This window comes from Ammospiza caudacuta, chromosome 18 (assembly GCF_027887145.1).
Source record: "Ammospiza caudacuta isolate bAmmCau1 chromosome 18, bAmmCau1.pri, whole genome shotgun sequence".
Classification (NCBI taxonomy): Eukaryota; Metazoa; Chordata; class Aves; order Passeriformes; family Passerellidae; genus Ammospiza; species Ammospiza caudacuta.
The window spans coordinates 6,223,542-6,242,834 of record NC_080610.1 but is presented as its reverse complement, the minus strand read 5'-3'; the positions used below and the strand labels follow the sequence as shown (position 1 = coordinate 6,242,834).

The window sequence follows — 19,293 nt, the reverse complement described above, 5'->3', positions numbered from 1 at the left end:
CTGCTCTTCCTTGCATTCCCAGCACCTTTGGAGAGCTCAAGACCGTCCGGCTGCCCAAGAAAATGGCAGGAACAGGGTCCCACCGGGGCTTTGGCTTCGTGGATTTCGTCACCAAGCAGGATGCCAAGGTGAGCTGTGCCCTTCTGGCACTGGCCCAGGTGGGGAGGGCAGCCTGGAGGCTCTGTCCCACTGAGGTTTAGCCCAGGTTTGGGCTGGTAGCATTTTCCAGGAAAGCTGGACTCAGGCTGAAACCCCCATGTGGGCAGCAGCAAAACCCAAAAGTCAAACCTTAAAGGGGATAATTTTGGTGCAACTGATAAAATAACTCAAAATCCTTGTAATACAGCAGGACAGGAGCTTATTTTTTAGGTTTGGTAGCACCAAGGTGAGACCAGGATGGTTTTAACCCAACATTAACACATGAGGAAACCTCTGCACATGTCCCACCTCCAGCACCACCTTGATTTTAGGGGAGTTTTGGATATTGTGGCTAATATTAGTTCCCTAATTTGTAACTCGTGCAAGGCTTGTGTTCACCAGTTCTTCTGTGTGTTTTGAGAGCCCCCTGTGAGCAACATTACCCTGCTGCTTTCCCAGTGACTGTGCCAGAGGATCGGTAGTTATGAATTTGCCTCATTGATTTATTTTTTGAAAGCTTTCCTATATCTTTAAGTTCCTTCCTTTTGCAGAAACAAGGGGATTGCAGCCTGTCTGATGATGGTATCCTGCTCTCATCCTTTGCCAGAGGTTCTGGGGCAGGGTGGATTTCATCCTGCTGCTGATTCCTGGTGGTTTGGGCAGGGTCTGGAAGGGAGTGGCTGTAAGCACAACCCACAGGATGTTATTGCTGGAGGGAAGGGACCACATGAGCCCCTAAAACTCCAGATTTTCCACACTGTGAGTGCAGATGAAGGAGAGAGGAGGGGGGAGCCAGCCAGAGCCTGTGTTTATGTTTTTAGACAGCATTCATTGATCCAGGATCACAAGGGACTATTAGATCATCCCTTCCAGCCTGACCTCCTGTATAACACAGTACATGGAGTTTCTTTGTTCGTCCTGTATTGATCCTAACTCAAACTTCCCTCTGCTCAGCTTCCCTCCTCCCCTTGGGGGTCAGCTGGGGGTGCAGGGATCCCCCCAGTAGCCTGATTCTTCTCCCTGCACCTCGAGCTGTGCCTGTGGCTCTGCTCAAAGCAGCTTTGCCTTCACCTCTGCTTCATTGCACAGTCACTCAGGCTTTGTTCCGGGGGTTTGAATTAATCTTTTTCCCAAGGAAACTTTAGGCTTTGGATGGAATGGTACATAGAGGGGCCTGACTGGTTCTTTACTGCTGCTCTCTGGGGGAAACAGGCACAGGCTCAGTGTTTGCTTCCCATCCCTTTTCATGCCCTCAGGGGCTGATTCCAGCTGCACTGGACAAATGGGAATCTCAGTGATAGGCAGCCCATCTATGGTGAGGGGAGAGAGCCAGCCCAGGGCACAGCTCCCAAAGCTCATGGAGGGGAGCATGCAGGGAGAGAGCTGCCCTGTGGAACAGCTCTCAGCAGGGTTTTCTTCTTTCCCAGCAAAGCAGCTCTTCTTCCTTCTTCATATTTTTTTTCCACCCTCATCTCTTTGAGGGATTTAATTGTCTCACAAGTGGCACATCAAGTACACTCCATTGGCCGTCTGGAAGAGGATGCACGGTGTATTGATGAATAGGATCCTGAATATTGTAAACACGCTCATAATTGGCTTAGAGTTTATTGCTGAGTGAAATGAGAGAGGAGGGGAGTGGGCCTAGAGACCTCTGAGCTGAATAGCTCTGACTGTCAGTGACGCTTTTGCTCAGAGTGGTAATCTGGAAATTGCTTATAAGCATCTTATAAAACATGATGGGTTTGTAATAGAATAGTTAGGCTGCCTTTGTTGGGCATTTAAAGCCTGTGACCTCCCGTGTTTGTCTTTTTCTCTGAACGAGCACGGCTGCTGTAGGAGCGCACATGGAGATTTTCCACAGCCAGCACAGACACAGGGGCTCCTTCTCCCAACTCCCCAATGCTGTGCCTGCAGATCTGCCCCGTCAGGCTTGGCTTGATCTCCTCAGCCTCCCCTGCAACTCTGATGCACTGGCAATACCAAATTAACTCCAGTTAAGGAAGCACTAAACGTTTCCTGACGTTCCCTGTGCAGAATCGTTGCGGAATTGTTTTTATTTTTGAACTATTAACTGGGAAGCCGAGTTCCCACTTTTCTCCCCTGTTGATATAAAAATACATCTGGTCTCCAAATAGAAATTGCCCATTTGGGAGAGACAGCCAGTGCTTTCAAAATGCACACACACGGAAGGAAAAATCCTTGTGTGCAGCTGGCATCGCGGAGAGCATCCTCAGTTGGGACCGGCTCTTGCAAGGGAGGGAGATTTATCAATCTCCTAATGTTGTTGACCCTTTGTCCCTCTAATGATTCCAGCCTGGAGGCTCTTTGGCTTGAGTATTTAATAGGGCAAGGGGGAATCTGGAGGCAGAGCAGCACTGTCCTCCAAATGAGTGCAGCAGGCAGGGCTGGCGCTGTCACACCCGCGGGTGACAGACACTGCGCTCCTGTCCCTGCTCTCGGCCCTCCCAGCACAGCAGGCTCTGCTCCACAGCTCTGCCTGCCTCCTCCCAGCAGCCTGCCCTTCCTGGGGGGTTATCAGCCACCTCTTCACTTGGAAATTCTCTTTCTGAATCCCACAGACATGTTTAAGCTGCTGTTTCAGCCTCTCTCTCTTTCCTCTCCCCACTTTTTCCTGCCATGCTGAGCCATAATGTTAAGCTTGAACCAAACTTTGCAAAAAATGCTCGGAAATGGCATTTTAAATCATGGTCACATCCTATTCTTGAGGAGGAGAAGCCCATAGTGTTTTCATGCAACCCCTAAAGCATCTGGAAAGCAAATGAGGCCTGGGAAAAGGTTTGCCAGGGATCTGCAGGCTTTGGGTGGCCTGGCAGAGGGTGTGTTACCAAATGCAGCAGAATCAGGTTTGGGCATTTCCAAAGGAGCTTTTTGTGGCAAAGGCTCTCCTTAAAGGTGTAGGAATATATGGAGCATGGGAATTAGAGGGCTTTTGTGGTGAGTCTCTCTCTTGGATGAGCAGTCACCACACCTGCCTTTATCCCTCATTTGGATACAGCTCCACAAACCTCTGGTCCTTCTTTGTTCTCCAGAGAGCTGTCCTGGGGAGGCAGATGCTCACAGAGAGGAGCTGCACCCCAAAAATAGCTCCTGCTTTCTGTGAAAGCCAGCCTGCTTCTCCTCATTTCACACTTGTCACCTAATTAAAATATATTTTTCCCCTACCTATGTCTTCATTTGGAATAGCAGCAGTGGCAGATTTCCTCCTCTCCCTGGAAGATTTCCAGCAGTGTGGATGTATGGGGATGGCATTTCTCCCCTTCATCCTTTTGTCTTTTAAATCATCAGTGCTTTCTCTTTTTTTTTTTTTTTCCCCTGAAAAAGTCTCAATTCCTCTTAGAGCAATGAACAGCTAGTTTTGTCTTTTAGCTCGTTTCCAAAGAAGTGACGTCCGTGTGTTTGTCACCTGAAATGTGCAGCTTCCCTTCTGCATTCCCAGCTCCTGGAGCCCATCTGGAAGACAGGGAGCAGAGATCCCAGTACAGGCTGGAGCTTTCCTTCATCATGGGTGCAAACCAACTCATTTTGGGGACGTGTTTGGCCAGGAAGGGCCAATATCACCAGGCTGGTGTGTCTCACCCAGTGGGTTTCCTGCTCATAACATGACTTGATGGCAGCATCTGCCTTCTCTGTTGCTCCATGACCTTTCCCAGGGCTGCCAGCAAAACCAGAGGATGGCAATCCCATGAGGAGGAGGAGGAGGAGGAGGTGGGGGCAGAGAGGTGGCTCAGAGGAGCAGAGTCCACCAAGTGCCACTTGCACCATGGTCTGCCCTCCTCCATGACTTGTGGAGCACAGATGAGCTGTGTGCTGTCACCCAACTTCCCTCTTCCTTGTGCTGTGGGAAGGAGCAATCCAAAAACAGGAATTAACAAAGGAAATGCAGTGTTTAGAGCCATGGGTTGTGTGCCAGGCTTTGGAAAAGGCTCCTGGTGCCAGCACAAACAGCCCTCACAACTCCCTCCCACCACCTCCCCCCAGTGTTTGTTTAAGCCAACACATTGCTCTGCTAATTGGGAGATAGGCCTCGAAAACACAGCAGCAGCAAATAAAAACAGCTGGAGCTTGCAACTCTTCCAGGAGGAATGTGCCCCTGGAAAAGGGGGCACTCTGCCCTGCCAGGCTCACCCTGGGGGTGCTGGGAAAATGGGAGTTTCACCCATGCCATGGTGGAGCTGGTGCTCCTTGTCCCTGCTTTATAGCACAGGAGGGTTATATGAGTGAAAGGAGTGTGGAAAGAGAGGAAAGCTCAGGTTACTGGGTGCTCGTTACTGAAAATGGGATTTTTTTACTGGGTTTCATAACCCAGCAGCTCAAGGAGGGTCTGAGGAGCAGCTGTGGGCAGCAAAGCAGGAGAAGCCCCTCTGCCCAGAGATGTGGCATTTGGGGACAGTGGTTCAGAGCTGCTTTTAACAGGTGGCTCAGAGGAGGGATGTGGGCTTTGCAGGACAGCTTGGGAGCTGGTGTGGGGCCTCCAGATGGGAGCACAGGGCCCTGCTGGACAGCAGGATGTGTGTCTGATCCTACAGTTGCTATTTTTCTTCCAGGGATGGAGTTTGCAAGCTCAAAACCTGAGCTAATCTCAGCCTTAGCTGAGGTTTTTGAAAAAGCATTTGGGGCATTTCTCTCCCCCTGTGCCCAGCCTTTACTGTGGGAGCATTTGTGGGCCCCTGGGGATAAAAATATTTGGCCAGTGTGTTTGTGTATTTGCATTGTGTGCCCAATCCTGCTCAGTCCTGAATTTCCTTGAGATTCTGTGGGAACTAAAGACAAAATCAAACTTCCCTGGACTGAGTCAGTGTTTTCTGGATGTCTCTGCTGGTTGGCTAGGGACAGAGAAAGCCATCTGAGCTCTGGGCTGGCTGGCATGTTTGTATTCAATATCAGCAAGATATTCCAGCTGTATGGGTGTTAGCAAACAGGACCTAACACCAGGAAACCTCTGGGTTTCTGCAGTAGAGCAAACCAGCACAGGCAGAAAGAGCAGAGGATTTCTGTGCTGGCTTCTGCTCTGCCACATGTGCTGCCACCACAGCCAAGTCACCAAATGGCTGGCAGGAGAAAGGCAGTTTTCCATCTTGCTTCCAGAGCAGAAAGGAACTCCTCTGTCACAGCTGAGCTGTGTTCCAGCAGAGAACAGGGTGCTGGGCAGTCACAGGGTCCCACCCAGAGCTGCAGGGGCTGCAGCATTCCCGGCTCAGGGTGTGCTGGGTTCCAGCCTGCCCCCAGGAGCAGAGCCAGCAGCAGTGGTGATGGGAATGTGCTCTGCTGCAAGTGCAGAGAAGATAAATGACCGAGTCAGAGCCTCTGATGGAGATGGATCCTGCCCCACCAGAGCAAAGCACTCTCAGTACGATGTTCTCTCGTGGCCTTTCCACCCCAGGGCAGAGGGAGTGACATTTCTGCCTTTCCCTCCTGTGAGCCTGTTCTTATTTCCTCCTTTAATTTCTTTTTTCTTTTTTCTCTCTTTGAATTGTGCAGAAAGCCTTCCAGGCCCTGTGCCACAGCACCCACCTGTATGGCCGCAGGCTGGTGCTGGAGTGGGCAGACACGGAGGAGACGCTGGAGGCCCTGCGCCGCAAAACCGCCCAGCACTTCCACGGTAACTCTGCTCACACTGCCACACTGCTGGGGGCTGCCAGCCCCCTGTGCAGCCTCAGCACACTGGGGGAGGCAGGAGGCAGCCAGGCCAGGCCTTTGTCTGGCAGCTCTGCCTGGGAGCTGTTAACTCTGCGTGTGCCCAGGCAGCCATAGCGCCTTTGCTCCCTCGGCCCTGGCTGCTCCCGAGGTGGGGACAGGCTCTGGGCATGCAGCACGTGGATTGAAAAGGGAAAATTCTGTGGTGATGGGATGCAGAAGGGGCTGCTTGGCTCAGGCTGCTGGGAGTGACAGCTCTGCAGATGACAGCACTGCAGGCTCCTATTGACAGCCATCGACAGGCACAAATGCATTGCTTGGCAAATATTTATGTTGGAAGGGCTCCCCTGGGCTGCAGGGCTAAGCTGGAGATCAATGCTCCTCCTCCTGCATCCCCTTCCAGCTTCCCTTCTCCATCACCACATGCCCATGGCCCGGGGGTTTGGCAGCAGTTGTGGGGCTGCACATCCCTGGTGAAGGAAGAGCAGCACATCTCGTTATTCAGTGATCCTGACTGATCCAGTGATCCCCATCTCCCTGAAACAGTGCAGGGGCAGCAGTTGTGGGGCTGCACATCTCAGTTATTTAGTGATCCTGACTGATCCAGTGATCCCCATGTTGAAATGGTTCAGGGCTGCTCCTGAAATAGTTCAGGGCTGCTCATTGCAGGCTGGGCAAGCTGCAGTTGGGTGGTGGCAGGGCTGAGGGTGGATGTGCCCACCCAGAACCCAGCCCTGGAGGGACACGTTGTGCACGTGGAGAAAACAGCAGTGAGGTGTTTCAAGCTCCCCGTTTTATCTTCAGGATCTCCTTCCCCCCTTTCCACTCTGCTCACTGTAAGGGGAAATAAGCAGTCTTGGCTTTAGGATCCTTGCAGACTCTCAGCGCGTTTCCCAAAACTTGGGGAATCTTATTCCAAATTTTTGCCTGCCTTTGCTCCAGCCTCCTTGTCTGGGCTCCTCCTCACCAAGCTGGGGCCCTGGGGAGGGCAGCAGGAAGGGCATTTTCACATCCCAGCAGGAATGCAGCCTTGGAGCTGAAGTGGTTCCAGGGTCTCAGGTGAGACACAGGAGCAAGGCTGCCCCTCTCCATCTTTAGGGATGGGAAACATGATGGCAGCACAATCCCTGCTGTGCTCCAGCCTGTCTCAGGAACACCCAGGGACTCCAGGCCTGGCCAGTAGCTAATGCTGTGGCAGAGCAGGGTGTGCCAGGAGGGATCTGTGCCAGGAGAGCCAGGCTGGGGCACACCTGTGGGCACCAGGGTCTGGCTGGTGCCTGGGACCAGGTCTCAGCCTCTCTGTGTCACACTGGAGGGTCAGGGTGAGATTTTGTTCCCTTGGGAAATGCCTGCTCCTGGTTTCAAGGCACTGTGGGGTGCCCAGTGTCTGTGAGGTGAGGAGGGAGCTGGACCCTGTCCCTCTGTGGGTGTGCAGCGGGTGATATTGATAAAGAGAGGAAAAAAGGCTGGCCCCACTCTGCCTGCAGCCCTCTGGAAGGGGGATGCTCGTTCAGCTTTTCTCCCTGGTGTGGCTAGAGGCTGCTTTTCCCACATGGAGCAGGGATGGAGAGGATGCAGAGCACACACAACACCCAACAGCCAGGCTGACACTGTACATCTCTTTTCACTGGTGGTACAGCCCAGAAAACAGGATTTTTCCTACTGATCCCAGTTTCCCCAAGACTCCTCCTCTCCCCACAGGGCCCAGGAGCAGCTCAGACATCCCTGTGCTGTTTGTCCCATGAGTTCTCCTCTGCCAGCACAGTGTGGGTGAACTGTGAGGGTCTTCCTACAGCTGCAGTGGCCAGGTCCCCATCCCAAGCTGGAAATGGGAAAGAAAAGATCCTTTAAGGTCTTCAAGCCTCAGGAAACAATCAGGACTGAGGTCTGTGGTGTCCCCAGCTCTAATGTCAGCCTCATCATCTTTGTCTTAGCATTTCAAGGTCCTGACCTGGGCTGTGACAGACGTGTCCTACCACTCTGCTCTCTGCTACAATTACACACCTTATTTCTAGAGACCATTTAGAGAGATTGGGCTTCCAGTTCCAGGTCTCTGCTGTTATTTGTGAAGGAGAGGTCTGGTCTCCCAAATCTTTTCTCCATGCAGGCATTTGTCATGGCAATCAAACCACTTCTGAGCCAACTTTTCAATAGGTCTAATAGATGCAATAAAATGGAATAGGCTTCCTTCCCATTTTGTGTAGTTTTCAGGTCATTCTTTATGGCTTGTTCTGAGGCTTTGTAATGTTCCAGGAGAAAGTGAGGAGCCCAGGAGTGGTCACTGACTGCCACGGGTGATTTCAGTAGTTCTGTCAGGAGTGAAGCCACAGCTCAGCCCTGAGGCCTGGCACCTCAGCCCTGCTGGCTCCCAGCAGAGGTTTAAGGCTTTTTGCTCATTTCTGAGAGTATCAGCTCTTCATCCTGGGGCAGGAGGCTCTTATATTAGACAGGAAAAAAAAAGACACTTTGAGTTTTGTTTGCACCCCACTTAATTTGTGGGCAATTTTAATTGTTGTAAGGTGGCTGGAGGGCTCAAGGGCCTGGCCAGGGACAGGCTGTGTGGATGAAATTAGTGACTCTATGTGGGAAGGAGCAGCCAGGGAAAGCTTGGCCAACAGTTGTCCCTGTAACCTCTAGTGCAGCCCATAACCTGGAGCAGGGCTGTGACAAATGCCTCAGCAGGCCAGGGACAGGTGACAAACGCAACCAGCAGCAGCATCTCAGCCTGGCTTGGGCAGGGGGATCCTCCCTTTGGAAAAGAAGGAGCACTGAAGCTTTGGAAACCAGCAGGGTGGCTGTCCTGGCTCGAGGACAAGGGATCCCACTGGGGCAAGGGGCAGGCGTGGATGTGTGCCCTGTGCAGGGGGAACACTCCACACTCACCCCTGCATCCCCAAATGATGGAGGCACCACTCCCAAAGGGCTGAGAGCAGCTCCAAGCCCTTTCCTCCCCAGCTCCATCCTGAGGGGAGCTTGGCAAGCACTGCCCAGCCCTCGGCGTGCTCTGCTCTCCCTGGGAGCCTGGGGCTGTGCAGGGAGGGCTCTAGCTCCCAGTCCCACTAAATGACAATTCTTCATGCTCCTCATGCAGGGAAGGCTCTGGCTCCAATCCCACTAAATTATAATCCATCCCTCAGCCCAGGCCCTGCAGGGAGGGCTCTGTTCCAATCCCACCCAGTGCTCCTCAGCCCAGGGCCATGCAGGGAAGGCTCTGGCTCCCAATCCCACTAAATTATAATCCCTCCTTCAGTCCAGGGCCATGCAGGGAAGGCTCTGGCTCCCAATCCCACTAAAGGCTGATCCCTCCTGTTCCCCCTCAGCCCGGGCTGTACTGGGAAGGCCATGGCTCCCAATCCCACTAAAGGCCGATCCCTCCTGTTCCCCCTCAGCCCGGGCCGTGCAGGGAAGGCCATGGCTCCCAATCCCACTAAAGGCCGATCCCCCTGCTCCTGAGTCCGCCCCGCCGCTCTCCCGCCAGGCCTAACGGGGGCAGCCAGCTGTGCCGGGCCGCTTTCCTGCTCCTTGCCATCGATCAAAGCATTAAATTGACAGATGGGGAATTTCACCACGCCGGGAGGGGAACAACGACTTGTGGGGGGGTTGTGATGGTGTGTGAGGAGGGGGTTCAGCTGGGAGGCCGTGGGGGGCTGTAGAGCAGCCGAGCCCCGCTGTGGCTCATCCCTGGTTATTTACAGCTGTGGCTGGAAGCAGGGGGTAGCCAGGGAAGGCACGGTCCTGATCCTCCTGCCGGGCTGGGAAAGCCTTCCTGCCTCCATCCTCTCTGCCAGATCGCTCCTCCTTTGGCCTCCATCCCCCAGGTTTCCTTTTCCCTCACCTCCCAACCGCTGGGCTCCCTTTTTATTCTCCTTTGTCCTTTCCTATTTCTTTTTAATTTTTTTTTTCTCGAGAGCATCTGTAACTAATGCAAACACATGCCGGAGCCGGGGAGTAAAACCCTGCAGGATTAGCGTGGCATCCACAACCCTGCCACGTTCTAATCCCGTGGTAATCCCCCTCCCGGCCCACCCCCGCCGGCTTTGCCCATTGTTTAAAGGAAGCAAATGGGATCGTTAGCGGGCAAACCTTAACCAGCTTGGAGCAGCAGAACGGAAGGAAGCCCAACCAATTCGCCTCCCCACACTCCTGGGTTTTTATTTTCCCCTTGTTAGACAAGAGGAGGATGCTGCTGGTGCTGCCCGTGGCAGAGCTGGTGAATCTGGGGGATGCAGTGGGGAGATTTCACTGCCAGGTGCTGCTCTGCTGAGGAATGCCCCCTGTGCACCCAGTGTCCCAAATCCAGCTTTTCCTCCGCTGTGCAGCCTCAGCATTGTGGGATCCCCATGAGGCTCTGGTTGGGAAGGAGTGCCAGGTACAGGACATGGTCCTACAGTGGATTTGGGAGATGAGAGCACGTTTGATGCCACATTTGGGATGCTGCTGGTGCTGCCCGTAGCAGAGCTGGTGAATCTGGGGGATGCAGTGGGGGATTGCTCTGCCAGGTGCTGCTCTGCTGAGGGATGTCCCCTGTGCACCCAGTGCCCCATATCCAGCTTTTCCTCTGCTGTGCAGCCTCAGCATCTCCATGAGGTTCTGGGTGGGAAGAGGGGGCAGGTACAGGACACGCTCCTACAGTGGATTTGGGAGATGAGAGCACATTTGATGCCATTCCAAAGCAGGAGAGCTGGGAGCAGAGTAGAGAGGGAGAACTGCTGAGCTGGCACCTTCCTCCAGGGTGGGTTATCCCTGGTGCCTTTGGGTGATTGAACTGGGAGGAGCTGCTGGAGGGTCTGGGGGTGGCACATTGTGGCCCCCATGGCTCCCCTGAGGTGGAAGCTGAGAGGGCAGCAGGGTCCATCAGCACCCTCGTCCCCCTCCTGTCCCCACAGCCCCCAGGGAGAAGGCAGGCAGGTTCTGGCTCTCTGTCAAAGAATTAATTGAAAAATAAAATCATTAGATGGGAACTCCAGAAATGCAAAAATTGTTGGGAGTTGGGGGGAGGCAGAGAGGGGGGGGATGTGAGCTTTTGTCAGGTTAATTTCTTCTGTATTGATGTTTTGTGACATTTACTTGTTGTTTATCTCCCGCAGCAGCTGTAATACTAAAAGAAAATGCACAGCTTGTTCCATTTATTTATTTTACACCTTTTCTTTAGTCCTATGGTATGTTTGTTTGTTTGAGAAACCCAGCGAGGCTTTTGATGTCTGAAAGCAGGATTTAAACAGCTGTTCTCCATGTGCTGCAAGCGAGCTGGGGAGCCAGGGGGGAGAGGGGGCTGTGCCACGGCTCCTGCCCAGCAGAAAGGAGGGTGTCAGCCTCACATCAGGGACCAAATGGCTTTGTCACCTCAGAGCCAGGGCTGGGATCTTCCCTCAGGTGCTGGCAGCCCCCTTGTGCTGCAGGCATTGGGAGGGATTGTGTGCAGGGTGCTGTGGGGCAGAGCAGGGACATGGTCCCACCCAGGTGAGGGATATGCTGCTGGGATGGGGTGGTCTCAGCCAGGCTGTCCTGCCAAGAGCCCTGATGAGCTCCTGCTCAGGCTTGCAGCCACCTTTCCACAGGGAGATGGTGAATTTCACAGTGAATTGGGGTCAGCAGGAAGGGCTGGCATCACCATCACCTCTCTGGGTGCTGTTTGCTCCCAGGCTGTGAATTAAAGCATGGGTGGGAGGTATTGGAATCCCAACTCCTTCCAGGACCTGCCTGGGGAGGAGAAGTCGATTATATTGATAACCCTCATCTGAAAGTGTATCCTGCTCCCTCCAGCCCCCTCAGCCCCTCCCAAGGTGTGTCCAGGTTGTAATTTTTGCTTTTCTCTCCCCGCTTTGCTCCCACCCTGACCTGGACAGACTCCCCGAAGAAGAAAAAGCGATCGGAGCTTTTGAATGAAATCATGGAGCACCTGGAACAGGAGGACAATAACAAGGATGAGGACATCTAACAGCTGCCTGGGCTCTGCTGAGGTGGGTGCTGGGGCAGGGTGGGCACAGCTGGCCCTAAAAGTCACAGTGTCCATGCTGTAGGGTCGATAGCACCAGGAGCAGGAGAAGGTGGAATTCCAAAGTCTCAGGAGCCTCCAAGCAGGAATCCCACCCTTTGCATCTCCCAGCTGTGACCCCAGAGGCTCCTGGCTGTGGTCCCAGGGGTTACAGCCCAGATTTGGCTGGGTTTGAGCCCAGTGTTGAAGTGAGTGCATGCCCTGGGTGTGTTCTGTGTGCTCCCCTGGCTGTTGGCATCCCCCAGGGAAAGGCAGCAGAATCTCTGTCAGGTGTGAATTGTCCCTCCTTGTGGGCTGTCAAAAAATCAAAATCCCTGTTTGGACACCAACCTGCAGCTGCCACCATGTCACAGATAGTTTGGCAAAGGCCAGCACCAAAATCTCCACAACTTCTCTCCCTCCAAAAGCACCACACCCCGAGTGAGTCCTGGCTGCCATCACTCCTGCTTGTGTCTTGGGGCAGCATCTCAAGGCTGTAAAATATGGGGTGGCAGGAGGGAGCCAGGATGAAATGGCTCCCCAAGGTCAAACCCTGCAGTCCTGGCAGCCCCTCTGATCCTTTCCAGACACCCAAGCTCACCCTGTGTGGGCTCAGGAGAGGTGAGGTGGGCTCGTGGTGTCCCTTGTGTGAGTGTGGCCACTGTGCAAACCCTGAGTATCTGATGGGAGCCTGTTCACAGCAGCTGAGCTGGGTTAAACCACACTGCCTGCTCCATGCAGGGCCACTGCAGGAGTGCCAGGCCTTTGGGGTGACATCTGTCAGGGCTTGGGGTGCCATCTGCCCAGCTCTGATTTGGGGGTGCCTCCAGGTATGTGTGCTGTGCTGCTCAGAGCCCAGCCCTGTGCTTACAGACATGTCCTGTCCCAGCTTTTCTGCAGAATTCCAAGAACAGGGCTCAGCACTGAGCTCCTGCCCAGGGACCAGAGCTGTGACAGCCCTTGCTGGTCCCCTAAGCTGTGCTGCAGCTCCAGAGCCCTGCTGCTGCCACTGAGAGGCTTCCCAAGCCCCACAGCAGCCATTCCTGCCAGCACCTGGCTCAGGGGACAAACCAAAATCCAGGAATAGCCCCTTGGGATGTCTCAGGGCTGTGGTGTGAAACCCTCATCCTGTGCAGCAGGTGGGGAAACTGAGGCACAGGTGTGGAAGCAGTGCTGTCAGAGGGGGTGACAGTGTCACCTGAAGTGGTGACAAGCTTGATTCCCCTTTTTTTGCTTGGCACTGACGAGTGGCATTCCTGTCCCTTCACCACCTGCCCCAGCACTGGCACAGCTCTGCACCAGGGGGTCACTACAGTGAAATCTCAGCCTCAGCTCAGTTAAATTTCAGCCCAGCAGGGATGTCTGACCATCCTGCCTGGGCAGGACCAGCCCAAGTCCAGCACAGAGGACAGAGGAGCTGGGCAGGCTCCCCTCCAGGCACATGCATCACCCAGCACATGATTTCAGCAAAGCTCTGCAGCATTGCAGCTTGGGCTTGGATTTTCCTGTGGGTTTTTTTTTTTTTCCCTGTTTTTTCTTTTTTTTTTTCCTCTTTCCCTTCATTGTCTTTTGTGGCAGGGCAGGTTTCTTGCTGAGTGTCTCTGAGGTCTGCAGCAGCGACGAAAAGGATTAGCACAAGCAGAGCATGTAGGCTTTAGAGAACAGAGCAGAGTTTGGTTTCAACATCTAATTCAATTTGTTCTGCCGAGATTGAAATATGAAATGGTTGCCAGTCAAACGTTCAAAGGGGGAGGAGGGAGGAAAGAAGAGAGGGAGCCTTCTCAAATTTAAATTTTAATGAAAATTAATTTAACCCTTTGATATGTTTTAAAACATGTTATTTCCCAGGCTGGGAACACGCTGGAAAACATTCATGAGGTTTTTTTTTTCCCCTGTACCTTCAAACATAATGAAGATTTTCTTTTTCCCTTAATGATACTTATCTTGTGGAGCAGTTTGACATTGGTTAATTTTTCAGGCAATTTGGTATCAAGGAAATCTGTTTGATGTGAGCAGGGGGGGGGCTGTGTATGTGTACACAGATATATATGTGCCTGGACATTAATTATGGAAGTGCTGATCACAGCTCTGGAGAACAGTTGGAGTTAATTCCTGCTCCACTTCTTTGTTACGTACTGAGAATCCCACACGTTGCACCCCTAAAATTACAGCAGGAATTTTCTCAAAACGAGCCTACACCTGAATTAAAATGATCACCTAAGTAGGTCTGCAGAAATTCAGCACTCCCCACTGACTGTTTTCCTTTTTTCCCCCTGATCTGAAGCAATCCTAATGATAAAATAATGCAAACTCTGTTACCTGTCCATGGAGCTAAAGCAGGGAACAGCCTCCCCCTGGTCCTTAACCTCAGCTGTGCTGCTGCAATGCTCTTGTTTGCTTTGGGAGGGGGAACAGTTCCTGTTCTATTATTCAGGAAGGTTTTGTCTGTACCAAATGATTGCACACTGCTGGTTGTGACTGGGCTGGGATGAGCTGTAGTCCTGTCCCCCTTGTTCTGCTGGCTCTTGACAGCCCAGGGTGGTGTCACTGTGTGTGCCTGTCACCCCTCAGCTGCCCTGAGCTCCCTGGGCACAGCTGGGCACAGGAGGGGTGTGGGGCTCATTTTTGGGGTGTGAGTGCTGTAGCCAGGCTGTGGTGTGGCAGAGAAGATGAGCAGCTCCAAGCTCCAGCTCATCCATCAGCCCTGGCTGTGCAGGTGAGAGCTGGGTACAGCCACCCCAGCTGGGCTCTCTGGGCTGTGCTCAGCCTCTGCTCTCCCCTCAGAAAGCCCAAAATAGTGCTTTACACTCAGTTCTGGCTGCTGGGATGCACTGCAGGGTCCCTGGGGGGCTGAACCCTCTGCCTTGGCCAGTGTCTGTCAGGTTGTGACAGCTCCATCCAGGCTGAGACCCTGGTGAGCTGGACAGGAGCAGGAGCTGTGCTGGCTGCAGCTGCTCCCAGGCACGCTGCAGATCCCCCTCCCCAGGGCCAGCTCTGCAATTGGATTAGGATATTATTCAAATGCAGCTTTTTTTACTGAATGAGAGGGTTAAGGGGTTTTAATGTAGAAGCAGCTCTCCCTCATTGCTGCCTGTTGCCAGAGGGCTGTGTGGGCTTTTATCTCCTTATGGGGACAGCCAGCAAAGCAAGGCAAGGCACAGAGAGACCCAGGGAGCCCCTCTGCTGTGCCACAGTGCCCTGGGAGTGCCCAAAGTGACCCATTCCCTTAGAAAACTCCTGACCACCATCTGTGTTTTCCTCTCTGTGCTACAGGAGAGCTGGCAGGGACAGGCAGGCAGCAAATGGGAGCTCTTGGTGGTTTCTTGTCATCAACACTGCACTGCTCCTGCAGTTCAATTTCTACAATTCCAGCTCTTCTCATTCCTTCATTTTCCCTGGTCTTCCTCCCATGGAATGAGGTCTGGGAAGCACTTCAAGGCCAAGCAGGCACAGTAAATGCCATTCCCTCACCCTCTGCAGGAAGATGTGTCCTACCTGCTGCTTTCCAGCCCTGCTGCTGCCTCCTGGAGCTCTGGAATCTCCAGAGGGAGGTTCAGGTTGGACTTCAGGAAGAATTTGCAAATGCAGATTGAGAGAGTTGACTTGGATGCTGGCTGGGAGATTTGGGGAGCTTCTCCTTAATCCCAGAGTCCCAGGAGAAGCTGAGTTGGAAGGGGCCAATATTCCAACACACCTGGGCTTTACCCTGGGGCACAGCATCACCAGTGTTTGGCACCACATTCCAGCTTCCAGCAGCACCTTCCTCAGCAGGAAACGCAGCAGGAGGAGGAGGAGGGTGCAGCCTCCCTGAGTGAGGCACTCTGCCTCCTGTTTTCCCTAAATGTGTGCACTGGAGAGGAAGAGAAACCGCATGGCCGGGCTTGGGAGCTCAGCCTTCGCCAGCCATGAATAATAATCAGGCTCAGTAATTCACAGCAAATAGGGATCCAAATTGGCTAATCAGGGAGGCTTTCACCCCAAACTGGAGCTGGGGAGGCAGAGCAGAGCAGAGCTGGGGGTGTGCAGGAAGTGATGGCAGCACAGGAGCAGGGAGGTGGGCAGGATCCTGGAGGAGGGAGGGTCTCACCTCCCCGGGAGCTGCAGGGGCACAGTCCCTGCATTCCACAGGCTGTAATTAGTGCCATGTAATGAGGTTTGTCTCTCTGTTCCAGCCCCAGGACCATGGTGGGCTGCTGGGGACCAGGGGGGTACAGAGCCAGCGTCACCATGTCCCCACATGTGGCATCATCCCCAGCTCAGGGTATAGCAAAGCTGCTGGAACAGAGTGGGAGGGCAGTAAGGGCTGTGGTGTCAGGAGAGGTGATCTGGGGGGGAAAAGGTTTTCTTAGTGTTCCCTCAAGTAAAATTTGGTGTTTTGTTGTTCATTTTCTCCTGCAATACCAGGTGGGGCAGTGGTAGGAGCTGCGCTCAGCTGCAGTGAGGTGGGGCTGGGGGTCTCCATCTGCCAGCATCAGGCTCTGACAGGGAGGAAACATCCCAGGGACACCCCCTGTGAGCAGGGAATGGCTCCAGGTACCCAGCACTGGACAGAGCAAGGACAGGCACAGTCCTTCCCTGCTGCTTGCCAAAATACCCTTCCAGCAGCATCTGAAGGCACTGTTAGATCAAGTGAAGATAAAACCATGGAAAAACTCCTCAGCCCAGCCTCCCTGCAGACGTCAGCCCATGATTTGGGCTATTTGAGTAGGAGCTGGAAGTGCAGCTGATGAGGAGCTGGAGGAAGGCTGCTCTGCAAGGTGTTTTGCAGCTGCTGAGTGAATTTGGAAACTGAGGAGGAGCCTCCAGCCACATTCCCAGTCCCCTCAGCCCCTCCCCTGCCTGGGGCACACCACCCTGGAGAGATTACACTGCTGCCTGCCTCCTTTTGCAGCTCTCCCAGTGCTGCTGGCCTGCAGCAAGTCTGCATTCACCTAACCCACAGCAGCTCTGTCAGAAGTGATTTCCCTCCTGCCCTTTCCCTCCTTTTCCCTTCTGTCCCCTCCCCACACCACTGGATTAAGAGCACTCCCCAAATCCAGCACACTGGGAGGGATGGAGCCAACAAACCTCCTTCAGCTTCCTTTGCTCTGGGACTTCCTTTCCTCTGCAAGGGGTTTGGGGTGTGCAGTGTTTCTCCATGGGGTGTGATGGGAGCTGTGTGATGCCTCAGCCCCTCAGAGCTGATGGCCAGGACCTCCCCATCCCTCCCTTAGAGCCTCAAACATCCCTCACACCAGAGCTGGAGGTGGGGTTTGGCAGGGGTGACAAGGACAGCTTTGTGAGCCACGAGGGATGGAGAGTGAAGCAGGCTCCTGCCTCTCCCACAGTGCTGACCCCAAATCTTTTTGGATGTAAGAGTAGCCCCTGGCAGCAGCCATCCCCCTGGTGCTGGTGGGGCTGAGAAATCCAGGGCTTTTTACTTCATCAGCTTAGAAACCAGACCAAAATAGGAGAGATCTGGGCCTAGGCAGCCACCCCTCTGAGCCATCCCCTGCCCCCAAACCCAGCAGCAAAGCCCAGGCTTAACCTCAGCCCCAGCAAGGCTGAGCCCACACTGGAGCTCCACACCTGGCTGGGACAGGGATCTCCCCTGCTGTTTTGGGCAAAGCATTAATTTCTGCATTTTGTGGTTTGGTTTTAAGCTGATGATGTAGAAAACCTTTAAATTTCTATTCTCCCCCAGGCTCTGGGTGGGTGTGTGGGATGAGCTGCTGCCGTGGGCTCAGCCTGAGGCAGGCACACACAGCCCATGGGGCTGCTTTGGTGGCCCCAAAGTCTCTTGTGACACCCAATGGGGAGGCAGCAACAAGGCAGGAGATGCTTTAATTCCATTTCCAGCTCAGCCCAGGAAGCAGCAGGGTGGACTGGGCCAGGAGCAATTCCACCCAGGTGGCACAAGAGCTGGTGCAGGGCTGCATCACCCCAGCAAGATAAACAGGACAGGCACATCACCCCAGCAGAGCAGAGCAGCAGCTCTCCCTGCTGAAAAGCAAAACCTGGGAAGTTTCTTCTTTTAATTTAACAAATGAGAAGGCAAAGCAGCCCCGTGTGGTTTCAGCTGGGGATCTGAGGCCTGGGTGGCAGCAGGAGGGGGCTCAGCAGGCAAGAGCCTTGGGCTTCGTTAGGATTCAGCCCTTGGAGCTCTCCTTTCCCTCTGATGCCTGAGTGTGATTGACACTTACAAATTACCCAGCCAAAAGTGTCGAGTCTTTGACCCCTGAGTAACATCTTTGGCAAGCCTGAGATTTGCCAGCATTTTGTCATCTAATTACTACAAATCCCTTGAAAATTCACTGGCTGGTGAATTTTTAATGCGGGACAATTTCAATGTGATGCATGGCCCAGATGGGCAGTGCAGGCTCCTTCCCTCTCCCCCCTCTGCCTCCCTGCCTGCCCTTCTCCTGCTTCCCTCCTTCCTTTGCCTCCCTCACCCCCCCAATCCCATTCCTTATCTCCCTGCCTCTGTGCATCCCCACCCGTGGAAGTGCTCTGGTATCTCAGCCCCTCCTGGGCTCTCCAGCCCAGCTCAGTGTCCCCCCTGTCCCCTCTCTATCCTGCTGAGGAAGCTGCTACATGGAATTCATTTTCTTTCCCCACCTTCTCAGGTTTCTGGCTGATGGATGGAACCGGAGAAGCCTCCATGAGGAGCCAGCCCACTTGTTGCCAGTGGAGTCCACTCATCCTGTGAACCCAAGGGCTGATTTATGCCCTGTGTCCAGATCCTGGGAATCCCAGCCTTTGAAATTCAGAGAGGAAGGAAAAGCCTTGTCTGCTGGCAGCTCCTGAGCATCACTTCTTAAGTCCAGGCAGGGATTGATTCCCTTCATCTCAGCCCAACCTGAGGGAAGAGGAGCCTGGAGCAATGGACACTTCCCTGCTGACCTGGGGACTGACAGAACCTGCCCTTAATATCTGAATTAAATAATTTCTGTACATTAAAAACCCCATTCTGTACATTAAAAACCATATTTTTAATTTCCCAAACCGAGCCACATCTGAGTTTTGGTTAGGTTTGTTTCTTCTCCACAGCCAGGTAGTTTCTGGGGCCAATAGAGAGATAAGAGCAATAATTTCTGTACATTAAAAACCATATTTTTAATTTCCCAAACTGAGCCATGTCTTGATTTTGGTTGGCTTTGTTTCTTCTCCGCAGCCAGGTAGGTTTTTTGGGGCTGATAGAGTTATAAGAGCAATAATCCCTGTACATTAAAAACCATATTTTTATTTTCCCAGACTGATCCACATCTGAAGTTTTTTTGGCTTTGTTTCTTCTCCACTGCCAGGTAGGTTTGGGGGACCAATAGGAAGATAAGAGAAATCATTCCTGTACATTAAAAACCACATTCTCTGCATTACAAACCATATTTTTAATTTCCCAAACTGAGCCACATCCTCGTTTTGGCTGGCTTTGTTTTTTCTTCACAGCCAGGTAGTTTTTTGGGGCCGATAGAGAGATAAGAGCAGTTTGGGGGCTGACAGGGGAATAAGAGCAATAATTGCTGTACATTACAAACCATATTTTAGTT

General features: G+C 53.1%; 1 protein-coding gene across 1 annotated transcript in view; it reads left to right on the top strand.

Annotated features, from left to right (window-relative positions):
- Nucleotides 1-18,915, top strand: part of RBM19 (RNA binding motif protein 19) — a 52,411-nt gene extending 33,496 nt beyond the window's left edge. Inside the window, exons 22-25 of the mRNA XM_058816718.1 lie at nucleotides 23-128; nucleotides 5,638-5,758; nucleotides 11,640-11,753; nucleotides 18,373-18,915. Of these exons, the coding sequence (XP_058672701.1) occupies nucleotides 23-128; nucleotides 5,638-5,758; nucleotides 11,640-11,731 (319 nt within the window). The 3' untranslated portion in view covers nucleotides 11,732-11,753; nucleotides 18,373-18,915. The remainder of the gene's footprint in view (nucleotides 1-22; nucleotides 129-5,637; nucleotides 5,759-11,639; nucleotides 11,754-18,372) is intronic.
- The last annotated feature ends 378 nt before the right edge of the window (nucleotides 18,916-19,293 follow it).